Below are 17,345 nucleotides of genomic sequence, written 5' to 3' on the forward strand. Positions count from 1 at the left end.
GAACTTTGAAGAGGAAAATGACAGAAAAATATGTCTGTGAAAGACCTTGGAGAGCACATCTATTTCTTCAAGCAGGACCAGATGAAACATACCCAGAGAGATGAAAGTTTTCTGCTCTTTAAAATCTCCAAGGAAAAAGAATTCCCATGGTAACTCACTCTAATGCCTTTGGATATGAAAGAATTTTTCTTATGTTCAAACCTAAAATTCTGTTGTAGGAAACACAAAAACAAGAAATGACAATGCTTTGTATTAATGTCACCTCTATAAAAGTGTCTATTAGTGGCTCTTACATGCAGGCAACTTTTCCTCCTTAGGAATCTCAATTTATTTTACATAAATGATTATATTTATCCTTGCAACATCCCTATGAATTGGGGGGGGGGGAAGGGAGGAAATTTTTTTCCTTTATATACTTCAATCTGTCACCTCCTTGATTTGGACAGTCCCTCCAATAGTAAAAACTGCACCACATTCTTAAATCCTCTGCAGAAAACTTGTACAATATGATTATGGGTACCAGCATTTGGGCTGTTTATCTGTTATCGTTATCATCACATGCTTGGTCCACCTTCTTTTCTATTCATAAAGTCATCATACTTTTTTTATAAGTACATCATCATTTGAAATATGCTATAGCTAGTATATGCTTACCATATGCCTCTCCATTGGCTTTTGGGAGTCAGCTGAAACTTGAATTCTAGGGATATTGTGCTGTTCCAGGACTCATAACCATACAGCACTTGGCAGATGGGGAAATGGAAGCATGAAAGATTTAGGGGTTTGACCAATTTCACTCAGTCAGCAAAAAGCAATCTTTACTTTTACTTTAGCGCCCAATCCATTAGTTATGCTTACTAATGGCCAGAAAAAACAAGGACTATTCCAGAATTCAGAGCAGCTTTAGAAAAGAAGGGAGTAGGAGCAGAAAATGACCAGAACGCTGTAAAATGCCATGTCAGGAATGGAACAATGCATGAAAGAAATTTAGCTATATTTTAGGAGAAGGAAAAATTGCAACTAGAGGCAATTTTATAATTCTAGTATTCAAGATCAAATGAATTAAAGTAGCAATGTGAAACATTTAAATAAAATAATTTATTTCTGCTAATTTTTGTATGTACCAGATTCTGCCCTCTAATTCACACAATTATTTTGAAATTTCCTTGAATATTGCTATGTTCATGTATGGTTGGCAGTATGCACTGGAATCAAGAACCCCAGTACCTCCAAAGAACTAAAAAAACAGCATCACAGAGTGAGAAATGGAAAGGTAAATGGTGGGCTTGAGCAGGCTGCAACATAATATTAATGAGGAATTCTAGAGAAAAAAACAAGCTAAAGGAAGTCATCAAAAATATGACAGAAAAAAGAGTTGTTCATATGGAAGGGTAAAAAAGGAAAAGTCCATGGTCAAAGCATCAATTAGAACTCTAGAGATCAGGAGAAATCAAAGGTTTCTAACACAAAACCTTTGTTTTGTGAGTTTGTGAGTATCTGGCTGGATACTCCTTATCAAATGTTTGGGAGGCCATAGAAGAGAGTCTCATAGTACAGGTAAACATGGAGAGATTGGTTTCTGTATCATTGAAAGGAACTCAAGCAGATTTACTTGTTCCTCTTATTTTTTCTAGATTTAATGTATGCCAATTACTTTTGAGCAAACTACTTCACAATTACAGTCTCAAATATAGTACATTGCAATATTTAAACCCTCAATTAATACTTTATTTGTTAAAGTCAAAGAATGTAATTTCTAGGTTAAAACTTTTTCTCCCTCAGTATTAAAGTCATCATTTAAGATTTCAAAAAAAATTATTTAAAATGTATGGAGGGAGTCCAGATTGTAGGAAACTCCCAATCTCCATAGGCAGGCAACTTCTGTGGAATTTACTTAGAAGTAGCTTCCCCTGTGATCTAACCAATTGGAAAAATATTAAATGCTCTTGGATTGGGCAAGCAAATATAATAAAGATGACAATATTACCTAAACTAATCTATTTATTTAGCACTATACCAATCAGACTCCCAAAAAACGATTTTAATGACCTAGAAAAATAACAACAAAGTTCATATGGAAAAAACAAAAGATCAAGAATTTCAAGGGAATTAATGAAAAAAAAATCAAATGAAGGTGGCCTAACTGTACCAGATTTAAAATTATATTATGAAGCTACTGTTACCAAAACCATTTGGTATTGGCTAAGAAATAGATTAGTTGATCAGTGAAATAGGTTAGGTTCAAAGGACAAAACAGTCAATAACTTTAATACTTTAGTGTTTGACAAACCCAAAGACCCCAGCTTTTGGGATAAGAACTCACTGTTTGACAAAAACTGCTGGGAAAATTGGAAACCAGTATGGCAGAAACTAGGCATTGACCCACACTTAACATGGTACACCAAGATAAGGTCAAAATGGGTTCATGACCTAGGCATAAAGAATGAGATTATAAATAAATTAGAGGAACACAGGATAGTTTACCTCTCAGACCTGTGGAAGAGGAAGGAATTTATGACCAAAGAAGAACTACAGATCACTACTGATCACAAAATAGAAAATTTTGATTATATCAAATTGAAAAGTTTTTGTACAAACAAAACTAATGAAGACAAGATTAGAAGGGAAGCAATAAATTAGGAAAACATTTTTTTTCTCATTTCCAAAATATATAGAGAATTGATTCTAATTTGTAAGAAATCAAGCCATTCTCCAATTGATAAATGGTCAAAAGATATGAACAGACAATTCTCATTTGAAGAAATTGAAACTATTTCTAGCCATATGAAAAGATGCTCCAAGTCATTGTTAATCAGAGAAATGCAAATAAAAACAATTCTGAGATACCACTACACACCTGTCAGATTGGCTAGAAAGGATAAGATAATGTGGAATGTTGGAGGGGATGTGGGAAAACAGGGACACTCATACATTGTTGTTGGTGGAATTGTGACTACATCCAGCCATTCTGGAAAACAATTTGGAACTATGCTCAAAAAGTTATCAAACTGTGCATACCCTTTGATCCCACAGTGTTACTACTGGGCTTATATTTATGTGTAAAAATGTTTGTGGCAGCCCTTTTTGTAGTGGCCAGAAACTGGAAACTGAATGATTGCCCATCAATTGGAGAATGACTGAATAAACTGTGGTATAAGTATATTATGGAATATTATTTTTCTGTAAGAAACGACCAACAGGATGATTTCAGAAAGACCTGGAGAGACTTACATGAACTGATGCTGAGTGAAGTGAGCAGGACCAAGAGATCATTATATACTTCAACAACAATACTATATGATGATCAATTCTGATGGACGTGACCCACTTCAACAACGAGATGAACTAAATCAGTTCCAATGGAGCAGGAATGAACTGAACCAGCTACACCCAGTGAAAGAACTCTGGGAGATGACTATGAACCACTACATAGAATTCCCAATCCCTCTATTTTTGTCCACCTGCATTTTTGATTTCCTTCACAGGCTAATTGTACACTATTTCAGAGTCTGATCCTTTTTGTACAGCAAAATAACTGGACACGTATACTTATTTTGTATTTAATTTATACTTTAACATATTTAACATGTATTGTTCAACTTGCCATCTGGGGGAGGGGGAGGGGGGAAGGAGGGAAAAATTGGAACAAAAGGTTTGGCATTTGTCAATGCTATAAAATTACCCATGCATATAACTTGTAAATAAAAAGGTATAATTAAAAAAAAAAAAAAAAAGAATTCACCTGTGGGGGGGGAGGGGGAAGAAGTAGCTTCCCCAGGGAAACACAGATGGTATGTTTGAGAGGTTAGGTCTTTACTCAAGTCTTCCCTGCTATGAAGACTCTTTTTAATATAGACTTCTTATAGTTCTCAGCTATAGCAGAGTAGCAGTTTGCTTTAGAGGCAACCCAGAGACATGGAACAAAGATTAGAATATGGTTGTAAAACCTGAGTAGAATCCTGAATCTATTTCTTACTAGTTGTGTGATTATTTTATTTCATTAGGTATCTTTAAAAAAGGGAAGTTTAGGACTAACTTATCAATAAGTTTTTTCTAGCTGAACTTAAAATGCCATCAAAAACAAGTGAGAAAACAGATTACTGCATGGAAATTTCATGGAATACAGGCAGAGATGCATATGTAATATATGTAATCTTAGGGTTTTAATTTTTAATTTGCCACCTTATTGTGCTGATGGTCACAAGTTCCAAAACATGACAGAATCTCCACAAAAAGACAGGATTGTTCAAAAGATCAGCCTATTAATCTATATGAGAAAAACTAAATGGATGAAAAATTTTTAGAATGTGCTCCCAGAAGATTCTGCCTCAGAATAGGAATTGTTTCATTCTCTGTATTTATATTTTTGCCTATATCTGGCAATAGATAAACAATCTATTTAAGTACACATATCTGGGACAAGCAAAACTGATGGAAAATATTTGGATGCATAATTAAATAGGAAGAAGAGAGAAGGCTGCTCATCATTTAGGAAATTTTACAGCATTTTCATGATTCCAATTTTCTAAATGGCACAAAATCTTGCCTTTAAAAAAAAAAAAACCACAAATGTTATCCCAGGGATATACTGTTGTAAATCTTAAAATAAGATAGTCTCAAAGAAAGGAAAGTTGGGAGTGAATAACAAAACAATGGAGAGATGTATGATGGATATAAGTGAGCAGCAGTGATGACTGATGTGTAAGGAGTGGCAACAAAGGAACTTCTTAGAATTGTGTGCCTATATCTGTGAAATAAAATATGCAAAATAACAAAAACAACTAATTATTTTGAAATAGTTATCAAATACATTTTTACTTTTTTTTTTAATTTTAATTTTCTTTTTTTTTTTTTATTTAATAGCCTTTTATTTACAGGATATATACATAGGTAACTTTACAGCATTAACAATTGCCAAACCTCTTGTTCCAATTTTTCACCTCTTTACCCCCCCACCCCCTCCCCTAAATGTCAGGATGACCAGTAGATGTTAAAATATATTAAAATATAACTTAGATACACAATAGGTATACATGACCAAAACATTATTTTGCTGTACAAAAAGAATCAGACTCTGAATTATTGTACAATTAGCTTGTGAAGGAAATCAGAAATGCAGGTGTGCATAACTATAGGGATTGGGAATTCAATGTAATGGTTTTTAGTCATCTCCCAGAGTTCTTTTTCTGGGTATAGCTAGTTCAGTTCATTACTGCTCCATTAGAAATGATTTGGTTGATCTCGTTGCTGAGGATGGCCTGATCCATCAGAACTGGTCATCATCTAGTATTGTTGTTGAAGTATATAATGATCTCCTGGTCCTGCTCATTTCACTCAGCATCAGTTCGTGTAAGTCTCTCCAGGCCTTTCTGAAATCATCCTGTTGGTCATTTCTTACAGAACAGTAATATTCCATAATTTTCATATACCACAATTTATTCAGCCATTCTCCAACTGATGGACATCCATTCAGTTTCCAGTTTCTAGCCACTACAAAAAGGGCTGCCACAAACATTCGTGCACATACAGGTCCCTTTCCCTTCTTTATAATCTCTTTGGGATATAATCCCAGTAGTAACACTGCTGGATCAAAGGGTATGCACAGTTTGATAACTATTTGAGCATAGATCCAAACTACTCTCCAAAATGGTTGGATTCGTTCACAACTCCACCAACAATGAATCAATGTCCCAGTTTTCCCACATCCCCTCCAACAATCATCATTATTTTTTCCTGTCATCTTAGCCAATCTGACAGGTGTGTAGTGGTATCTTAGAGTTGTATTAATTTGCATTTCTCTAAATACATTTTTACAAAGAAGTTAACAATAAGTTATAGCATATGTATGCTATGAAATACTATTATGATATAAGAAAAAATGAAAAGGATATTTTCAGAAAAGTCTGGATTTGTATGAACTGATGCAAAATAAAGTGAGCAGAACCAGGAGAACAACTTACATAGTTACAGCAATATTATAAAGATAATCAACTGTGAAAATCTTAGTAAATTTGATCAACACAATGACTCACAACTCTAAAGGCCTCAGAATAAAAAATACTCCAGAAAGAGAATTGATGGATTTAAGAGTATAGACTCAAGCATATTTTCTTCTCTTTTTTGCTTTTTCTTTTTTTATAAGTATGGATAATGCAGAATTTTTTGCATAAGCATACATATTTGTAATGCATTTTATCATCATCATTATTATTATCACCTCTCAATGGATGGGGGAAAGGACAGAGAAGGGAGAGAATTTGGAACTGTAAATAAAATAAAATTGAATGTTAAAAGAGGAATAAAGTTAATAACTTCAGAGAAAATAATTTTTTTTAAAGTTCACAGACTCCAAGTTAAAAACCCCAGGTATAGAGAGTACATAGGGATCTGTGCATCATGGCAGTTGCAAGCACTTGAAAACCAATTTTCTCAGACTATGTGCCAAATGCTACACAGAGACTAACAAAGTTGGGATTCTATTCTATAATTCTATTCTGGATAAAAGTGGACAAGAAGTAGAAGTTTCCCAACATGGATGGTAACATGGACAGGAAAACATCCAGATATTATCTAACCATATACAAAATTGCATTTATTTAAACATTGCAATGATACTGTAAAAATGGTAATAATTAGAATAGTTCAGTGGTATACAATGAAAAGGGTATGCCCATGGACAGATTGTCTATGTCTCATTTTCACATGTCTCTGTTAACTTTTGTATAACAATAGCAGCAAGATGAGAAAAGCAAGAAATCAGAGGAAGGAGGAATGATTTAAGGAACAGGATCCCAGAGAGGATAGGAGAGAATGGATGGCATCAAAAGCACAAGAAAAGGTGGGGTACTCTCAGAAAAGGGTCACTTCTTCCTCACATCCTGAAGAAACAAGAGACTGTGACATAACAGAGGGTATATTAGAGTATGGAATAGGGGATATGAAGGAAAGAGTACTAGTTTTTCTCAGTTAAGAAGGGGGTAGCCTTCTCCACTCAGAATGAGAGTGAGCAAAGGTGTAGGCAGTTTGAGAAAAGAGAGGTTTTGGATAACAGCTGTGAAGGGTATGAAAGAGTATTAGGTAACAATATAAGGATTGATAGGCAAGAATGAGGGCAAAGAGAAGATCAAATAACAAGAATTTGTAGTGGACAGATGTGGGCGAAGTGCCATGACAATGCTGGGCATATTATAAGTGCTTGACAAATTTATACTGATTGATTGATTGTACCTTGTTTGTATGACTGTGTAATTTCTTCCAGGAACTTTCAGCAGCTTGGGAATGCTGGAATGAAGAAGGCAAATGCTGGAGGAAACTCAAAGCTGAGATTTGACAAGACCAGAATAGGGGTAGAAAAAAGGTACAAGAGCTTCAGGGGAACGGTCTTAAGGGAGGGAGTGGTACACAGGGTATTTAAAGCATTTAAAGGACTCTTGTGTAGAAACAGGTCTGGATTCAAGACAGGTTCAGCTTGTCCCATAAGTCAAAACAAGAAGCTATGGGCAGAAGGTGCAGGACAAAATCAGGCTCTTCGTCAGGGAAAAAACTTCTAACAATTAAGGCTGTTGAAAAACATAAGGATCTGTCGGAATGGAGCATGTAGAAGAAAAGGAAATCATTTCAAGAATAAATTCCATATATTTCCTTTAGATCTTGAATGAGGTTCAACAACAATTTTCTAATGACAGAGATAACTTAGAATTTTAATTTTTCAAAGAAAAAAACAAAAGAAACCACTTCCTTAGGGTATGTAGAAGTTAACCATAACTAACTGCAAAATGGATACAATCAGATTTCTGCGGAATATATCATATATACTCCTGGAGGTGCTCATAAAATCTGCCATCCTCACAGTGACCAAAATAAATTTTCCAAAGTACTATCCCAACGTAAACCTTCATCATCATTATACTTGTCCTATGAGCTACCTCTAGTCATCCCATTCAATAGGACAAATATTTAAGTCAATGTTAATAATACATTAGGTATTATGTTGGGTATTAGGAAAAATGACAAATAATCCTCAAGGAGTTTATAGTCTAATAGGGGTTTATAGCATGCATACAAGTTGAGTACAGTGTGAGAAGGGGTAAAAGGGAGATGTAGATTTAGGATTTTCATAGGAAAGTATATTGGATGCTCTTTGTGTTCATTTATTCATTTATTCTTTCTTTTTTTCATTCAATGAATATTTATTGAATGTCAATAATGTGCAAAACTGTGTATTAGGTGTTCTGAAGGGCACAAAGGACAAATTCAGTTCTTGCTCTCCGGGAACTTACATTCTAATAAGAAAAGTGATATAAGTACCCATAAATCTACAATGCAAGGCAAAATACAAAATGTACCATAAAAGAGATACAAACAAAATATTCTTAAGACTTAGAAAAAAAAGAGATCGCATATTTGGAGACATCTGGAAAGGTTTAGTGGAGGAGATGGGATGTGAAAAGGACCTTTTGATGACTAGGAAATAGAGACTATAATGATGGGTTTGGGGACTTTTAGCTCTTGTCATGAATGTTGAGTCAACAAGTATAGAATATAGTGGGTTGGTATTATGAACCTTTTGAGATGGGGGACCAAAATCTATTCAGCTATTGGAACAGCTTTACAACATCTTATATAATACTTTTAATTTATCCTAGCTTCCCTCTTCTTCTCCCTTTCAAGGTGGGGGTCAGATCTGAAATTTAATATAGAGAGAAGTAAGAAATTTGATTAGGGCATTTGTGGTAAGATTATTGAGGGAAGGTGATATCATTATACAGTCATTAATTCAGAACTGGTAGGGAGTTCAGAAACCATTTAATTTTACAGATGAGGAAACAGAGAGGTTAACACAAACTCACAAAGCCACTAAGTGGAAGTGCTAAAATTCATACTCGGGTCTGACTTGGTGGTAAAGTTCACTGCAGTATGCCAACTGCCTCCTTCTACCACATTGCAAACTACTAAATCCTAAATAACTTCAGTCCCCTTTAAGCAAAGTAGATTTTCTCAGAGAGAAGAGAAAAAAGCCCCCTGAGTTTCAACAGCACATTGCCCAGAAAACCTAAATTTTACCATCTATTTTTTAATTATTTAAGAAATTCTAAACTTCAGTTAAGTCTTTTTAAAAAAATAAACTTAGAAATAGGAATGAGAAATAAGTAGTAATAAAACAATAAGTAGATTGTCTTCATTTGCCTATAACCAGGTAAGTCCTTCAATGAATATTCCAAGAGCATTCTCAATTACAATCTTATCAATAAAATAAATAACCTCAATCTCAAAATGAATCCCATTCATTTTTAGAAAATACAGGGCATATTCATTAACTTGAGTTTTATGTCTTCCTAATAAATAAAAACTTCTGGAATGATCAACTTTATTTATTCTCAGATATAATTTTTTATTTTTTAATAAAATGAACTTTCCTTTTAAAATGAACTTCTTATAACATGAGGTAATCTTTTCCCCAAAAGCAAATATCTCTCTTTACCAATTCCATAAATTGTTAAGATTTCATATAAATCATCTGGTGAAATTTCCCATTAATGTACCATGAATATGTTATGTTCCATTGCATTCTCTTCTTCAAAGCAAACAATACAACTAACTGGTACCTTCAACCAAAGAATTATGAAAATTAATAAATATTAACATAACACTATGCAATTTAGACAATAGAACATTTCTTACCTGAATGTAGAGTTAATTAATTTGAGGTAGAAATCTCTTATGTTAATGACAAACTTGTTAGTAACCATATATTTGGAGAATATGATTCTTTCTTTATGTATTAAGGAATATAAAGTTTCCTGGAGATTGGAGTTATTGTTAGATTTGTTAAATAAGCTGAAAAGAAAAAGATTCATGGATTATCTAAGTTAAAAATGATCTGAGCAGAACTGTGATTAGAACAAGTATATCCCTATGGGATGTTTTCTCCCCCAAAGAGATAAAAAAGAATAGCTAATGTTAAGGTTTATTTATAGTTCTGTAAATGTATTATTTAGAGGGCATGCCTTTCAAGACATAGGATTGCCAAGATTATTTCAAGAAATATGTTCTTCTAACCTTTGAGTTGGCACCTTATCCTGGCTATTCTCTGCCTTAAGACGTAGAAAGCTGCAAAACAAATGTCCAAAAAAAGAAAATTCCAGATCTTTTTGTTTGTTTTCTGTAAGGAGACTGGGCTTGGGTTTTTATCAACTTGCTACATTCCCGGAGACTTAACACATATTCAACATTCAGTGCTTTTCTGAAACAACAACAACAAAAACTAGGACATATTTTAAAATAGCAATATGTTAGTCACCATTTTGTTATAAAAATCAAACATTTCTAACCAAAACAAAAATTATCCCATAATTGAAGCTCTACTATTCTCCTTTGCATTCTGATTTACTTTTCTGGAGCTTCCAATGCAAATTTTTCATTTTCAGAATATTGCTTTTAGCTCTGAGAGAGACAGTACCCTTTTATTAAAGTGAATGTTAGGAAAGTAGATGTTAAATTTAAATGTTAGATTTTCAAAAAAGAATTTAGTTATCGAAATAACTAAAAATATGGACAATTTTAAAATATTAAAGATTATGAACCATGAATGATTATAATTAGAAATTTTCTCTCAATAGTTATCCCCCTGGCTGACTGCTTTGTCAGTCAAAAGCAAAAGGATCTCTTCTGAAGTCTCAGTTAAAACAACTAGAGAGTAGAACTCTCTCTTTGCTGAAAATTAAAAAGGTATTAATAATGATCAATGACTGACCAAGTCTTTCTCAAAAGAAGCAAGAAAAAATATTTGTAAATATTTTGGTCACATTAGGTCTCACACCTTTAGACAAGAAAAATCTGAATTTTTATTTTAAAAAGACATAATGGGAATAAATTGTAGCAGTTAATTCAATAGTAGTTTTTTTCTTTAAAGAAAAAGAAAGTTTAAAAAAGAAAAAATCACCTTATGTGATTGAGAAGATAATCTTTTTTTCTTTAGTTGAATTATAAAAATGTATAAACAGTCCAAAATAATTGCCATATATTTTTAAAAAGCAAATCTATATCGTTCAGAAGTCTTTCTAGTGACATTATTAAATCAGAGAATAAAATCCAGACTTCTGTTTTCTTTTGCTATTTTTTAAATGAAACACTGCCATAGCTTCAGGCTAACTCAGTGATATGTTTCTCAAAAGAAAAAAAAATAGATGTATCAGATATTATCTCAACAACAAACTGAAATAAGTCAATTTTCTAAATAGCAAAAGCTGTGTTATGTTTTAATTGTTTAAGGGGGGCGAAATCAGGATGATTTGAGAGGAGCTGGGAGAAGTATAAAAGGGTACTGTTTCTTTAACATTATCTAGGAACTATTTTAAAGAGACCTGGTTCATGTTGGAAAATATATTAAACACATTTTTTTAAAAAGTAATCATAACTCAATAAAGAATAGCAAACATCAACATTTTTCTAACTAGTAACATATAAGCAGCCAAGCGGTTCTGTATAGTTTATTTTTAGTTCAAAAATTTTAGAGATGTATCACACACATTCTACTTAACAAATAATCCAGCCATGACAGGTACAAATTTAGTGAATTTTGTAATATCAATAGGTTTTCTGGACACCTCCAGCACAGAATTTCAGTGAATATTCCATTACAATTGCAATTAGTATGGTTAAAAAAAAAAAAAAAACTATACAGAATAGCAGTTGAAGTTAAAGCAGTGCTACATCAAGAGGGGAAAAAAAAAAGCTTTCTAGGCCTATACTGAGATCTATTATTCATTGATGCATGAAGTCATTTTCATAGGCAACTACTGCTAATTTTCATGGACATTAGCTACCAAAGTCAGTCCCCTTATTATCTGCATGCATCTTGTAGTATATAAACCTCTCTGAAGGCAGCTAAAAACCATCCATTAATAGCACTCCAATAAGGAGGAAATGGCTCACTTTCTCCCATTCACTGGCCACAATCCAGGATAGGACACAGGAACAAAGAGCATGTGTTTGTCTATAGCTAAAGGTAAGAAGGCAGCAGTAGCATGCTTGTGCATTACAACCAGGGCAGCTCTCTGGTTACCTCTGCCATTGAAGTACCCCCAAGTGAACTTGTGTGTGCAACAGGGGAACCAAAGTCTAAAGTAGAAAAAGAACCATAAGCAAATGAGTGAATTTTTTTCTAAATTAGCTTTTTGCTTTTCTTCTTTAGGGTAATTATTTAAGACATGCCTTTTTACCTGAGTGGGTGGAAATTTATTTGAATATTGCCTGAAGAATTAGCTTTATCCCAGATTAAGACTCAAAAAAGGCTTTAGAAAAATAAAGTTAGAGGTGGGCAGTGAAAGCTCCAGCAGACTAATGAATTTGCTAATTGTTCTTTCCCTAGGTGGAAGTGGAAAATTTTTATTAAAGGGAAATTTGCTCAAATATTTGGAGAAAGTCAACAACAAACCCATTAAAAAAAAAAAAACAATTTAGAATCATACCTTTGTGATAACATGCATTTTATTAGGCAGGGCTAAAAATAAATCAGCTTTTTTCTCCCCAACATTTTGTGAAGTGGTAATTCATATAAATTACAGAGGCTGTGCAGGGATTATTTTTCTTGCCTTTTATAACTAGCAGGACATGGGTTATGTGCTTGGAGCCAATGCAGAGCAGCCCATGTTTAATAACAAGTAACTTCTTAACTCCCAGGCCCTGTGCTGTCTGAATGTATATCTCTGGAGCTGTGTTTTAAGTAGCTGTCAGAAGACTAAAAATAGACCAGCTATTCAACACTGGGGCTATAGAAGAAATCTTTCTCTTAAAAAGCTGTGGTAGGGTTGTTGTTTTTTTTAAGTCAAAAACTAAGATTTATTTCTCTCGAACAGCAATAATCCCTGCATGCAAGTTTTTTGCCACCCATTAGTGATTTCATTCCAACTTTCAGTACAAAGAGAAAAGTGACTCCTTATCACTATCTCTCCTCCAACAGTTTAAAAAAAAAATTGCTACTCTTTTCAGACAGTCTTTTCAGTCAGTCTATTCTTTTTAAAAATCCTACTTTAAAAAAAAAAAAGTTCCTGGCCAAACTCATTTATTTCAAACTCCAAGGCAGCATTTGAGCACTGGATTTGATGACCACAAATCTGGGGTCTAATACTATCCCTGTTACTTACTTTTTGTAAGTATGTGTCTTAGGTATGTAATTTTACTCCTCTAAACCCAGACTTACAGTAGCTACTAGGTCCAGTAGAAAAAGTGTTAAACTTAAGAGTCAGGAAAACAAGAGTTCAAATCCTGCCTTCCATACTTACTAGCTGTGTGACACAGGGCAAGTACTTAACCTCTCTGAGACTCAGTTTCTTCATCTGTAAAATAGGGGTAATAACAGCACCTACTTCACAGGGTTATTGTTAAGATCAAAATTCAATTAAGTGCTTAGTAGATTTTCCTCTTTTACAATGTGTACACTGTTTCTCTCTTCATATCCCTGAGCAAAGTGCCTGGCTTATAATAAACTCTTAATTAAATATGCTTGTTGACTCAACTGCGAATTGAGTGTTGGACTAGAGGACTCTAAATATACTTGCAACACTAAATCTAAGATCCTAATTCACTGATTTGCCAATTCCAAAGGTACAAGCCTACAGATGACCTCAGGCATTTTTGGAATAAAAATTTTTCAAATGACTCTTACCCACTCCTACAAACAACAAAATCTTGTGTGAACTTCCATTAGTTTCTGCATAGTGCAACAAGGGAATCAAAGTCTAAAATAGAAAAAGAACCATAAGCAAATGAGTGAATTTTTTTTCTAAATTAGCTTTTTGCTTTTCTTCTTTAGGGTAATTATTTTTTACTTGGTTGAGTTGGTGGAAATTTATTTGAATATTGCCTGGGGAATTAGCTTTAGTCCAGATTAAGACTCAAAAAAGACTTTTGTAAAACAAAGTTGGGGGTGGGCAGTGAAAGCTCCAGCAGACTAATGAATTTGCTAATTGTTCTTTCCCTCAGTAGAAATGGAAAAAATTTATTAAAGGGAAATTTGCTCAAATATTTGGAGAAAGTCAACAACAAATCCATTCAAAAAAAATTTTAGAATCATACCTTCACTGACTAAGAATAAAAAAAATGTGGCCTTGGACAAGTGGGCAAACATTTTTTATCATAATTAAATATACTTCAGTCACTAAATTGTGAAATTCAGTCAATATTCATGAAGCATCTATAATAAATTTTTAAGACAACTCGATGCCATCCTGCTATTTTAAGAATTCCAGGTCTGCCTTCTTTAGTATTCATTTAGTATTTATACTCAAGGAATACTAACCTATTAAAATGTTATTATAAATCAAATATAATAAGGAAAACAAACATAGTATTCTTATTCTACCCTCCATTCCCCACCAATACATTTTAAAAGCAAAGCCAATTTTAAATAATTCATATCTTCAACATAATATCTAATTCTGTATGCAACAGTGATGACTTTTCTTTCTAGTTTATTAAATTTAAAAAAAAGGGAAGGCTTTGGGTATGATTCTAGTAATGGGCTATGTATACTTGAAGGAGACAAGTACAGGGAGATCCACAACCACTAGATTGTTCATTTGCTGATGAATTCTTTGGCCATGGTTACTCATGAACCAAAGAAAAAATTTTTAAAAAATGACAGTTCTGAACAGCCCCTTCTTCTGCAAGGAAAGTGGCAGAAAAGGAAGGCAGAGACTGCACCATCTATCAATATTAACTTTATTTAATAGCTAATAAGTCTACAACTTATAGAAGAAATTAAATCAACTCTATACTGCCATTTGTCACTACAAATGAAACCAAAAGATCTTCATCTCCACAGCTTAGTGGAAATATGCTCACACATTCTCCTTGAAAAGGAAAATAAAGGAATTGGCAGAGTTTGGTTTTATTTTGAGTCCAACGGCAACAAGAAACATTGCATTATAGTATGCTTCATTATCTGTTATTTTAGGGTTCAGAATAGGCATTTGGAAAAGACCACCATGAAGGCAATTAAATGAGCAAATATTTGTTGCAGATGATGAAGATGTAGAAAAAAGTCCATGATAACCTCGATGAAACTCTTCAAAAGAAAGCAAACATATTTTAATATTCTGTGATTTAATAAGAAGTTGTACATGAGAGGACAAAAAAAAAAAAGAAAAAGAAATAAAGAACTGAAAGATATGAATCAGGATTAAGAAATGAGAGAGGCCAATAAGTACTTAGCACCAATTCTTTCTTCAAGATGTAAGAAGGTACTTGAAAAGGCAAGCACTAACAAAAATGTAGTTAGTTTTATTGCTATGATGTTATTTATCACACAAAAAGAAATAGAATGGGCTAAATATTGACAAGAGACAGGGAAGATGTTTCTGAACCAGTTATTTGTTGGAAGACATTCTGATGACTTGTTGGAGCCAAGATAAAAATGAATACCAAAAATTTTGAGGGAAAAACATAAGGAGGAGGGAAAAATATGATATTTGACTAATACAACTATGACCTGAATAATTTAAATCAGGGCAGGGAAGAGAATAAGCATTTATTAAGTGCTTCCTATGTGTCAGGCACTGTGAGAATCTTTGCTTTACAAATAATGTCTCATTTGATCTTCATGGTAATCCTGGGAGGTAAGTACTATTATTATTCTCATTTTACAGTTGAAAAAACTGAGGCACAGAGTGGCTAAGTGACTTGCCAGAGTTACACAGCTAGCAAAGGTATTTAGGCAAATAAGCTAATGACCATCCTTCTGCGTTCCTACACACACACACACACACACACACACACAGAGAGAGAGAGAGAGAGAGAGAGAGAGAGAGAGAGAGAGAGAGAGAGAGAGAGAGAGAGAGAGAGAGAGAGAGAGAGAGAGAAAGAGAGAGAGAGAGAGAGAGAGAGAGAGAGAGAGAGAGAAAAGAATGAATATTTACAAAGAGTATCATCACTTTTTAAAGCCTTGTATTCAATGTAATGCAATTGCTGCAAAAAAGAAAAAAGAAAAAAAAAAGCTTTAAAAAGCTCAGCAATCACCTTAGCCATCAAACTCTTAAATTCTTTCTAAATAGGAAACAATGCAACCAGAAGAGCAACACTGGCCAGTGTTGTAGAATATAGACATCCTTGCAAAACCTTATGGAGGAAAAGGGTGAAAAATTATGAGCAGTAGCACTTCACAAATAATGGGAAATGGTGAGGAAGGGAGTGGGGGAAAAACAAATTTGTAGAAAGCTTGGTGGGAATCTAATTAAAGCTAGATCCGTGTAGGAACTTTAAAAGATTAAATTAGAAGGATAACAAAGAAATGGACGATAGAAAAGTTCTATCAACATAAAATTTTCTTTATCAAGATTAGTTGGACAATGATCTTAAGATCAGTGATATACAACTAGGAAGTAGAAACAGTATTTTCAAAATGAAATTGGGAAAAACTATTGCAACTAGGCAAGTATATTCAGAAAAGGTTCGTGTGGAATTAATATGTTTTCCTGGCATTAAAGAATCAGTTCTTCAGACAAGTAAAAGAGGAGAAGATACCAAATGATTAAAAATCAGGGACTTAATTACTATTGTAATGGGGAAATCAATCAAGTCAACAGGTATATCCTATGAGCCAGGACTGTGCTGAGGATCTGGAATACAAATACAAGCAAAAAAAAATAGTCACTACCTTTAGAAATTTAAACTTTAGTGGTAAAAGACAACTCATAAATAATTGAGGGAAAGGGGATGATGAAATTATCTAAGTGGTAGGGATTGAGGTGGGAAAGAGAGAGAAAGTCTAGAATCATAAGTATAGCCCAGACATGTTTGTCATGGGCATCCTTTATAAAATCTTTATGATAATGACCTACATACATGAATTACATGAAGAAGACGGGAACAAAGGTTTCACAAAAGATATTCTATAACAGAAATGATTTTTACAGTCAAAAGATTGACTGAAAAGTGAAAAGAATACTAGAACCTAATGTGATTGGTTACTGATTATGAAAAAAATTGATTCAAATATAAAGCCAAATCTTAGGCTCTGCATTTCCCATGCAAATATTAATATCAGGCAAGATTCTTAGATGGACACACAGATAAACCTTGTTCAATTATCCTTGGAACAGTAATATTAACTGAGGTATAAAACAGGCAAATCAATGCTTAAATTACTTTATTACTATCCTGGAAGATGTCTAATACAATGTACTGATTAAATCAATCCCCCAAACTTTCCAGACCTTCTTAAATAAGACTTGAAAGCATTTGGAAACATTCATCCTCATAGTTCTTACAGGAAAACCAAAGATATGACAAAAGTTTATTGTCTATGCTAAGATATGCAGTTTGATGGCCAACTTATAAAGTTAAAT

At 33.5% G+C, this 17,345-nt stretch overlaps 1 protein-coding gene across 4 annotated transcripts in view; it reads right to left on the reverse strand.

Annotated features, from left to right (window-relative positions):
• The window catches only part of NPNT (nephronectin), a 111,996-nt gene that overhangs the window by 72,266 nt on the left and 22,385 nt on the right, over positions 1 to 17,345 (reverse strand). For 2 of the 4 annotated variants that reach the window (XM_031943179.1, XM_031943177.1), the window contains exon 3: positions 10,060 to 10,110. The exons of the other annotated variants lie outside the window; for them this stretch is intronic. In XM_031943179.1, coding sequence (XP_031799039.1) covers positions 10,060 to 10,110 — 51 coding nt within the window. The remainder of the gene's footprint in view (positions 1 to 10,059; positions 10,111 to 17,345) is intronic. 4 annotated transcript variants of the gene reach the window in all.

This window comes from Sarcophilus harrisii, chromosome 6 (genome assembly GCF_902635505.1).
Source record: "Sarcophilus harrisii chromosome 6, mSarHar1.11, whole genome shotgun sequence".
Taxonomy (NCBI): domain Eukaryota; kingdom Metazoa; phylum Chordata; class Mammalia; order Dasyuromorphia; family Dasyuridae; genus Sarcophilus; species Sarcophilus harrisii.